Raw genomic sequence first — 10,076 nt, 5'->3', positions numbered from 1 at the left:
GTGTGTGGGTTTGGGTGTGGGGATGGGTTTGTCAGTAGGTGGGCGGGGACATGCATTTATTTTGGAAGGAGGAAACCATCCGCCTATACATTTGTTTATAAAAAATAATGTTCCTCCCGTTATTTTGTGTGTGTTTGATTTGTTTTAACTATCTCGATTTTGTCGGGGGCGGGGTTACTTTTTGCGAGTTGAGCCTAACCCTCGTGAGGTCGGAATTGGATAATATTATTTTTTTAATTCTGTTGAGCTAACAAAATTTGTACCATATAACTGGGCCGCCATAGTTTGGAATAAAGAAAGACTATGGTCAAAAAAGGGTGTCTAACATTAATAATTGTATTAGTAATGTGTTTTAAGGCTTTATTGACTGCTTTAGGTATGAATGAATATAATTTGTATAACCCCAAGTGAATTGAAGTATGTTTGAGAGCGCCCTCACGTGGTCAAAATTGTGGCACATTCGCACTGTCAGTGACGGTCGTTGACATGTTTCTTTTTAATTTGGTGCTAGCACTGAATTTGGTTCTGGCGTTAAGTTTGGTGCTGGCATTAAATTTGGTGCAGGAACTAATTTCTTAAAGCTGTCTATGCTTAGCATGAGTAGGGCACCAGCCACAATGCAAACTCAAGGTAATTTTGGCTGGTAACCTGTTTCAGCCAAGCAATATATAGTTGTGCTTAGCAAGTTTTTGTGTTTATAGGTTTTATGAAAATTTCATTGAAATTGGGCTCTGGGCGATCTTGTTTGTTTATGTCGGTCAACGGTGCTGATACTATACCTACCACAGTGACAGATTGGTGCAGACTTCCACTCAGTCTGGGGCGCGGTAGGGGCCAGCAGAATGTCAGCGAACAAAAATCAACTTAAAGGCGATCAGGACTGGCCTAAATTTCAGCTGAATGCTTCCCGATTTAATCAGGTGATTGATACTTCCTGAGAATTAAGTGCGCCCATCATCACTAACCATGTAAACCACAATGCGTAATCGTCCTATTTATATCATGTTATTAATATTAACAAATCATGAAGCGTTTAATTAATCAATCGACTCTCACTCTCTCCCCCTCTCTCCCAGTCTCCTTGTGACACAACACAAAATTACAAACGCCGTGACCATTCATACATAGGCCTAGCTAGCCCCACTTGTGTGGCCAAGGATAGCTGAATCCTTAAGTTATACTTGGCCACACAAGTGGGGCTAGGCCTAGCTAGCTAAGCTAGCTCGTTAAGGTTGAGATTTGAAATTGGTAGATTGGAAGATCATCAGAATCAGATGTATATAAACCGTTTTGAATTTGATGTTTGATTTTGAAGTAAAAAAAGATTGGTTACTCACTTATTAATAAGCATAAGAATTTCAGATTGCCATCTAGGAAGCATGCAGTTGTTCCCCAATCTGCCATCAATCAACAATCATGGAGGAAGAAACAAATACTGTCATTAGTGTTTAGCATGGAGCTTTCTATAGCTCCATGGTGTTTAGTCACATGTCCTACCACCTGTCCAGACTAGTCACATGTCCAAGAAAGTGCAATGTTTACAGTCCAAGTAGTTCATGTCATGTCAGAAGTCAACAGGTCAATGTATTGTACCTTGTAGTTGATGTCCAATCATTGTTTACTTTATCCCATTACAAGTGTTGACCTCTTGCTTCTGTTTTGATGCCCACCACAGCATGAACACTGCTCACACAGGTAGCACAACTATAGTTGGGTTCTACCTCCATGGTCTGCCCATTGGACTAGTTATTAATAATTGAGACAATAGTCAGTCACAAAGCTTAATTATTAAGCTTTGTGAATGACTATTGTTGGTGTACGTTACCTCAAAGTTCATATTATCTTAGTTAGTCTGTTCAGATTCGGCAGTTGCACATTCTATTTAGTTTTGATTTGATTGACTTTTGTTCTGACACTATTTCTGATTATCCTGTGAGTGTTAATGGTCTTTTTGTACTTTTAAGATTTTAGTTGCACTATAAGATTGCCTGATTGTCACCACGTACACTAAAACCAAAACACCAATAAAAGTCCTAGCTAGTAGAAGCAGCACAGTTAATTATCATTCAATGGTTAAGTATTCACAAGGACCATTCAGTCTACTCTAAGGATAAAGCCTACCCCTATAGTAAATCTAAACAGTTGTCATTATATTTCCTTGTTTACTTTGTATCTATTTTCAGGATAACTTCTTTGGAAGATATCGTCATTTCTTGGATGTAATCGATCCAAGAACCCTCTTTGTCTCCAAGGTAACTCATCTGCAGCTGATTTCCCAAAACTTGCGCAACCAGTCTAGCAACGTTTATGCCGCAAGTTTCGTGAAATTGGCTGCATAACATTAGTTTTATTTTGTTTACCTAATTTTAATCCCTGACTATCAGCAGTTGCAGGTTGAATGACTTCTGACTGACACCCCAAATAAAATTATTGACAACATGGGAGGCCGCCTACATGGGCTTTAAATAATTCATTAACTCATGATGTTATGGAACAGCTTCTTTATGGTACAGAAGAAAAGTGAAGTATGGAGTTCCCCGGGTCTGACTAATCTAAAATCCTTTGGTTCGCTCTCTTGAATCAAAAACAACCAAGCTACTCCAAGAAGTTTTTTTCTCAAAATCAATTAGAGCTGCACCTGACCACTGATTTTTTTTCTTCCCATTTTTTCAGAAGCAACTCGGCGATGCAGTGACACTCCTAGATCAGTTCAAGAGTGGAAGTTTGCCTGAAGGCATCACAAATAAGCAGCTATGGGAAGCTCAGAAGATCAAACAGGTTAACCGCTATTCAGTCTGGCAGATTTTCACTCTAATATTTATTGAATGTACTTGTTGTAAGTAAACAACATTACGCAAGCAAAAAGTAAAGTAAAGTAACTTTTGATGTATGCTGGAAGCATGAAGAAATCTATGAACAAGGATGTTGGTCAGATATCTAAAACACCTACACTTACGTTTGTGCAAGAATGAAAATTATATTTGGTCCTGTTTTTGCTGTCTTGTGTGGGTATAGGATGTTTAAAGCTGTTGGTCCCATGTGTTGTTCTACCTCAATTTATAAACATACTGTCAAAGAACCCATTACACTTGTCTACAAGCATGGTGTTGCTCCTTGGATCCCGGTTCCGATGCCCAATATTGTTCTCATGCAAATACAGGTACAAAAACCTTTTGTTGTCTGGATGATTTAATAAACACTTTTGTTTAGTATTGTTAGCATTTCAAGATGAAAATGTCCAAAATAGTCAAACAATTATTCTGTCTCTTTTCAGGCAATTATCCATCCGGACACGGGCCAGAAAATCTTCATGCCATTCCGAATGTCAGGTGAGGGAGATGGTATAGATTGACTCAATTACAAGCCAGGAGAGTTTCAAAAGCAGGACAGTAGTAACCACTTGACCCCTTGCACATTGCCGAATGCACCTTCACACAATGCCTGTCTTACATTTTAAAGTAATTTTTGACTCCTAAAATGGCAGACACTGGACAGGATATGCGCGTGTAAATGGCTGGGCATTGTATGCACGGACTAGACTTCATCTTCTTAAGCATGATACTAATTCCTTATCTAACGAATTAAGCCAGTCAGGTATCTAACCACAGACAATTTACTGTGTTTACAGGGTTTGTACCATTCGGTACTCCCACCGTCGTTGGAATGCTGCTCCCAAACCCAACTCTAGCTTCAACAATCTTCTGGCAGGTATGAATTGTGGGATACTTATACTAAAAAAGAAGTGTTTGTATTCTCGTCTGTTACATAAATATTCAAAAGATTGCTCCTAATCATGTGACAACTCCATTGTCTCTAAAGTCTGAGGAAAATAAATCTAAGCAGTAACTTGTGACTAAGGAAGTCATTGTACCATACATAACTCAAACTTAGCCCACATAACACTCTAAAAGTATTTGGACATAAATTTATCCTGACTAGGACATTGGTGACTAGCAAGATGCATTTAAACCATGCAAAGTCCATTATAAACCTATACAGTGCTCTGGTCAATAACTTCAAGACAAATGATGCAATTTATGTTATTCATCATTTACACCCGAGACCAAATTACATCAGATAAAATGTTTTGTATTATTTGGTAATGTTTTGTACTATTCTTCATTTTTTAAGGCAACAATTTCTTCACGTCACTAAAGTGAAATCTTACACTGTATTATTTGTCTTTCTTCCTTCTCTTTCCAGTGGTTAAATCAGAGCCATAATGCGTGCTTCAACTACGCAAACCGGAATGCTACAAAGGTATGAATCAAGTAGTGATGAAGTGAAGGGAGGCATGTGCCCGCCCCCATTGATGTCAAAATGCACTGCCATTTTATTGTACAATCTTGTCTAAATTATTGGATTGTATGCTCGATTTGTTTCCAGTTTTAAAACAATTGCATATAAATTTGGTGTTAGTTTGTAGGGTCTGCCATCTTGAAATCAATGGTTTTAAGAGAACTCTTGAACAGATCTAGTGAGTTCAGATTCCTCACATGTTCTAAAAGCCTGTTCCAGTGTTCAGGAGCTTTGTATGCAAAAGGAAAGTGTTAAATAGTTTTGTGTTTGTGTTTTTGATTTAGATGACATCTACCAGTCGGTTTGTGGTGGGCTACGTAGGAGCTGTTACCAGTGCTTGTTCCATAGCAGTGAGTTTGGGGTGCCATTGGTAAAGGGAATTTCATCACTAGTATCACAAGGCCATATCGCACGAGGCAATTTACAGGCAATCCAGTTCAACTATCTCTAATGAGTTCAGAACATCCATTCACAATTTTAGTTTTCTCATGGTTTTCCCGGGAGTAATGAGTTACAACTGGGAAGGGAGTAATGAGTTACAACTGGGAACTGGCAAAGTGTTCCTAATGCGTGTTCTGTACATAGTTGGTTGCCTCCAAGTTGCCCGCTAAATGCCTCGTGTAACATGGTGTTTTGTGCAGCATTAGTCTATTGTTGTTCTTTATGTTGACGGTAAATGATTTTGAATTGAAGTTATTTTTATCCCATTTTGTATAAAGCGATAAGTGACCAGACCTTGTGACAGTGACTGACTTTTGGTCCAGAAATTGCACGGTCATTTGTTCAGACAATGAGCGGACATTGAATGATGGGAATATTGAATGATCTTTGGTCGCAGTGACCATCAGTTTGACCAGTGAATGACCCATGCTTACATTGACTGACCACTTGTTCAGACACTTTGTGATGCATGTTCAGTATATCAACCTGGTAGTTAGTAGGTTGTTTTTTATGAATGGGGAGAACGGGTTGGGTTGACCTACATGCCATTTAATAATTGTTGATCACAGTACTCAGTTTTGTATATTGCTTGTCTTACACAAATTTCTCATTTTCTTTTTTGGGTGTTCCTTTTTTTTAGGGAGGTTTGAGTTTACTACTTAAGCGAGCCACGGCCTTTAGTCCCACTACAAGAATGGTTGTCCAGAGATTTGTCCCCTTTCCAGCAGTCGGTGAGTGTTTTCATTCCATTTTTTTTAAATTTTTTTTTATGCAAGTCGCCTGACACACAAGGCTTGAAGGCCACTTCAAGGTGTGGGCTACAATTATTTTTTCCAGAGGCCGTTGCCACCTACTCCTAGGGCTGAAACAAGGTTAACCCCTTTACAGTCCATACGGATGTAGGCTAGGGTATCATCAATTCGAAGCCTGGCTGGTAGAGCAGAAAGCACTACCTCCCCAATTTTATGTAGCAAGTGTCATGACCGGGATCCGAACCCACACCCTGCTGATCAAACACCAGTGCTTGAATTCCAATTTATTTAGTTATTTGTTTCGGTTATCAAGCCAAGGATTCTAAGAAAAGCGAATCACTGAACTTGCCAATAACCCCATGGAGAGAAGACACAGAACCAAGTTACAGTTTTAAATGTGGGAGGAAAACCAAGAGAATCATACTAAGAAACACCCACACAATCAGGTGGGGACTGAAAACCCAATCCTCATAGTGTCCTCTGCGGGATCCGAACCGGGGTCCTAGATGTGGAAGGCGAGGAAAGAAACCACTGTGCCAACCTAACTGACCTAAAACATTCGCACAAGCTTGTTATACAGTTATAGACATTTAGATTTATGCGTTTATGCGAGTATTAGCCATAGTTTACACTATATGAACCCCTAATGGATTATTAAGAAATAAGATATAATTTGTGAAATTATTGTTTTGTTTTTCCATCCTGAAACAGCTGCAGCTAATGTGTGCAATGTGACCCTGATGAGGTTCTCAGAGTTATCTGAAGGTATCAATGTTATAGACTCCCAGGGGAACGTTGTGGGGAGCTCAAAGATTGCAGCCAAAATGGTGAGGATTGATGCAGTGCAAATGATTCGACTGAATGCTAAGGTTTTGGATAATTTTACTGCTGATGCAGAATTGTGTGAATTTCACTTAGCACATGGGGGGCAGGGGGTGGGGTCGTATTGACTTGAACAAGCTTCACCAAGCCACTCACCATGCCGTACAATGGAGACAAACAACTAACAAAACAAACAAACTGTAGCCACTGAGCGCTTCCTAAACACTGTACTTGCATGGATGTCACCACTATGATATGGAGGGGGGGGGGGGGGGGGCTACGCTAGCTAACAGTACACTAACGGAAAAATTACTATCTCCTTGGGATCTTGGTAACTCAACATCAACATTTTTGGCCTCAGATAAGACTAGTATGCCCTGCCCTTATCCTAAGTTCAGGGATAGAAGAAAATCACATTGATTTTGTGTTGTTAATTTAAAGACCATCTGAAACATTAATTTTTGATAGTTTTTAAAATATGTAAATTTAAGAGCTAAAATACAAATTCTCTGTCTCTGCAGGCTTTAACGGAAACTGCTGTGACAAGAATATTCATGCCGGCTCCAATCCTACTGATTCCACCAGTTGTAATGACATTTATAGAAAACAAGTAAGTGCAGCTTCGGATCTTTGTTGTCCCAGTATTGACATAGCATGAGTCTCAAAGATCAGAACAACCCCTCCCCCTCGGAGGTCAGCACTCCGGACTCGACTACTGGTGTTTCTGATCAACAGTGGGTTCGAGTCCCAGTCGTGACACTTATATAAAAGAGAGTTCTATGGTCCTTATATACTAATCAATGTCTGTCTTTGACTACATTTCTTCTAGGACTAATTTCTTGAAGCGATTTCCAAGGATGCATCTCCCGCTTCAGATTGTAGTGTGTACTGCTTCATTTGCCTTCGCTCTCCCTCTAGCCATCAGTCTCTTCCCACAGTTCTCAAAGGTAAACGTTTACAGCACTCACTTCTCTAAATTTAAGTTTCAAATTGCTCATTGCATCGTTATTGTAAAGGACTTTGTGGGAGGACAGAAATTGGTCTCAAAGGCGAATGGAAAAGCTAAGGACTTTTGGACGCACTTACTGAGTTTTGATTAGTTACAAAGCCATAGAGGCTGAACACTCTAAATCAATCTTTTGACACAGACAACTAACATGATGTAACTATTACTAGTAATCTTGGGGGTACAAGCCTTCTTGACAAGCAGAGTATACTGTTAGACACCAACAAAAACACTGCCAACACCACCACCAACATCAACATCCTCTCTGAGACAACACACTCCTTCAGAAAGAGACAACACATTGTTGAACTTGCTACTTCATAGTTTCCACACCATACAAAGCTTCAAACATCACACGAAATGCTTTGAAGGGACATAGACTAAAATCACAGCCTTGTAAACAAGTTTTAAATTTGATTGTTAGCATTGAAGAGAGGGTTCCCCGTGGCTGATTAAACTCGTTGACCAAAGGAAAGTGTTATATCATAAGAGTATAGACAACTGTAGTTCTAATGATCAAACACTTCTTTGTTTAGGTCGCTACATCGAAGCTTGAACCAGACATCCAAGCAGCAACATCTGAAGACATGGTTAGCTATAACAAAGGCCTATAAAAAGGTAATAACTCAACAATAGAACCCAACTTGAGCAATGTAAAGTTTCTTGGTCTAGATCACAAATCCATTTAGGTTAACCCTACATACCCTATAGAACAAGTGTTTTCCACCATTGCTGAGACGCAATATTGAACACAGGTTTCAATTTGTGTTACTCTGGCTTTTTTTCAATTCAAGAATTCATTTATTTCCATACTCTCATGAAAGAATAACTTTGTTTACTATTTGGGGTGCTCATGCACAAGCTAGCTTATCGGGCCGATACATGCATAAATTTGCCATACAGAAACTTGTATTTATTTAACTGTTTTTCTATAAGAGAGCCCTTGTATAGTTGCATCAGTGGTTTTTTGTTAAAACCACTTAAAACTCTGGGTTGGCAGAGTGGCTTCCGAGCTAGTTAATCAGACAGTTTATTTTATTTTTCTCAATAGCTTTGAGCAAATGATGTCCCTGGACTAGTGCTCCCTTCTCTCTGGGTGGTCATAAGAAGGTTCATTATTGGTCCAACCATTTCAACACGGAAAGCCCATGGGGCTCCACCGTCCCACCATGGTTTTTACTTCCAAGATTGCGCAAGGATGAAGAAACTGTTGCTACAGATACTTTCATCAATGAAGCACCCAAAGACAATGGCATAGAATGGGGAAGATGTACCAGGCACATCAATTTGACTTATTGGTTAATGTACTTATCAGCAATCTTCCAACTGACATTTTTCCAAAAAGTATCAACTCCTTTTCCCCCTTTCTAGAGATATGTAACTGTATGTGATTTTTAAATCTATTTTTGTATTACTGATGATGCGTATATAATCTTGATTATGAATATGTTTTCATACTTTGTAAATTGTGAATGGCACATAGTATTTTTGATTACAATATTAGCATTAGGGGCTTAAAAGTATTTCCATAAGATAAGAAGTGTTAGAAGGTAATGTAAGGCTTTATTCAAAACTGCCGTAAACAATGCTGCCCTTTGATCTACTTCTCTAGCACTGAAAATCCTGTTCCTGATAATCTAGGGATTATCAAAAGGTGGAAATGCCACCATTTTAAAGAAAACAGTTTGTAACAGCTTATTCAGTTTCTCAACTATGCAGTGGGCACTATTGTTAATTACTCAAAATAATTATTGGCACAAAACCTTTCTTGATTACGAGTATGGGGAGAGGTTGAAGTATGAAACATTGTGAGAAACGGCTCCCTCTGAAGTGGAGTAGTTTTCGAGATAGAAGTAATTTTCCATGAATTTGATTTCAAGATCGCAAGTTTAGAATTTGAGGTCTTGAATTCAAGCATCTGAAAGCACACAACTTTGTTTGACAAGGGTGTTTTTTCTTCCATTATTATCTTGCAACTTCGACGACCGATTGAGCTCAAATTTTCACAAGTTTGTTATTTTATGCGTATGTTGAGATACACTGAGTGGGGAGACTGGTCTTTGAAAATTACCAATAGTGTCTAGTGTCTTTTATAAACAGCACAACATTAATACTTTTTCAACAGGTTTATATTTTAACGATGCTGAGATAATATATATGTCATTGAAAACAAGTTATTTATATTTGTTTAAAAATAATAATAAATGTATTAAAATTTAGGGTAAATAAAAAAATGTTAATCATAAACCAAAATCCTGCTCGGTAGTCATGAATAAGTTTAAGTGCGCCCTCTGTTGTGAGTTCTAGGTGACTGACATGACGTCATGATAAGCAACTTTTGTCCACTGGGGTTCACAAGGGGGTCAATTCAAACAAGGGACCACTATCGCAACTGAATTCAATCTAGGATGCAAACATATGGAATGGCAGTGGAAGATTTTCTTACTGCAATTTCATCTAAAGTATTGTATGAGCACCTTTCGAAAAATTGTGAAAAAATATACGCAGGGTTCCCATGGAATTCTGCTCCCTGGAAATTCTGTCGCCATGATCATTAGAAATTAACATGGGCTCTTGGCTGTTCGAAAGAGGGCGCTATCAGTAGTACACAGTCGCCGTATTGGGGGGGGGGGCAATATTATCGGTGTGGGGGAAGAATCTGCTACTTTACTTCGCGCAAGACAGTGACCAAGAAACAATAAGGTTTTTCATAATATTATCACACAGCAAATTATTCCCCCGTCTCGAAGACTCGT

General features: G+C 38.9%; 1 protein-coding gene across 1 annotated transcript; it reads left to right on the top strand.

Annotated features, from left to right (window-relative positions):
• The first annotated feature begins 725 nt into the window (after positions 1 to 725).
• Positions 726 to 9,291, top strand: LOC139940486 (sideroflexin-5-like). The gene is made up of 13 exons (XM_071936768.1): positions 726 to 920; positions 2,184 to 2,252; positions 2,674 to 2,778; positions 3,275 to 3,329; positions 3,629 to 3,708; positions 4,204 to 4,260; positions 4,584 to 4,649; positions 5,381 to 5,471; positions 6,204 to 6,319; positions 6,836 to 6,924; positions 7,144 to 7,261; positions 7,857 to 7,938; positions 8,372 to 9,291. Exons 1-12 carry the CDS (start codon positions 843 to 845, stop codon positions 7,932 to 7,934), a joined length of 1,002 nt encoding a protein of 333 aa, XP_071792869.1. The 5' UTR covers positions 726 to 842; the 3' UTR covers positions 7,935 to 7,938; positions 8,372 to 9,291.
• Positions 9,292 to 10,076: the final 785 nt, after the last annotated feature.

The sequence above is a fragment of the Asterias amurensis genome, chromosome 8, assembly GCF_032118995.1.
Source record: "Asterias amurensis chromosome 8, ASM3211899v1".
In the NCBI taxonomy this organism is placed as follows: Eukaryota; Metazoa; Echinodermata; class Asteroidea; order Forcipulatida; family Asteriidae; genus Asterias; species Asterias amurensis.
This window is presented reverse-complemented; position numbering and strand designations above follow the sequence as displayed.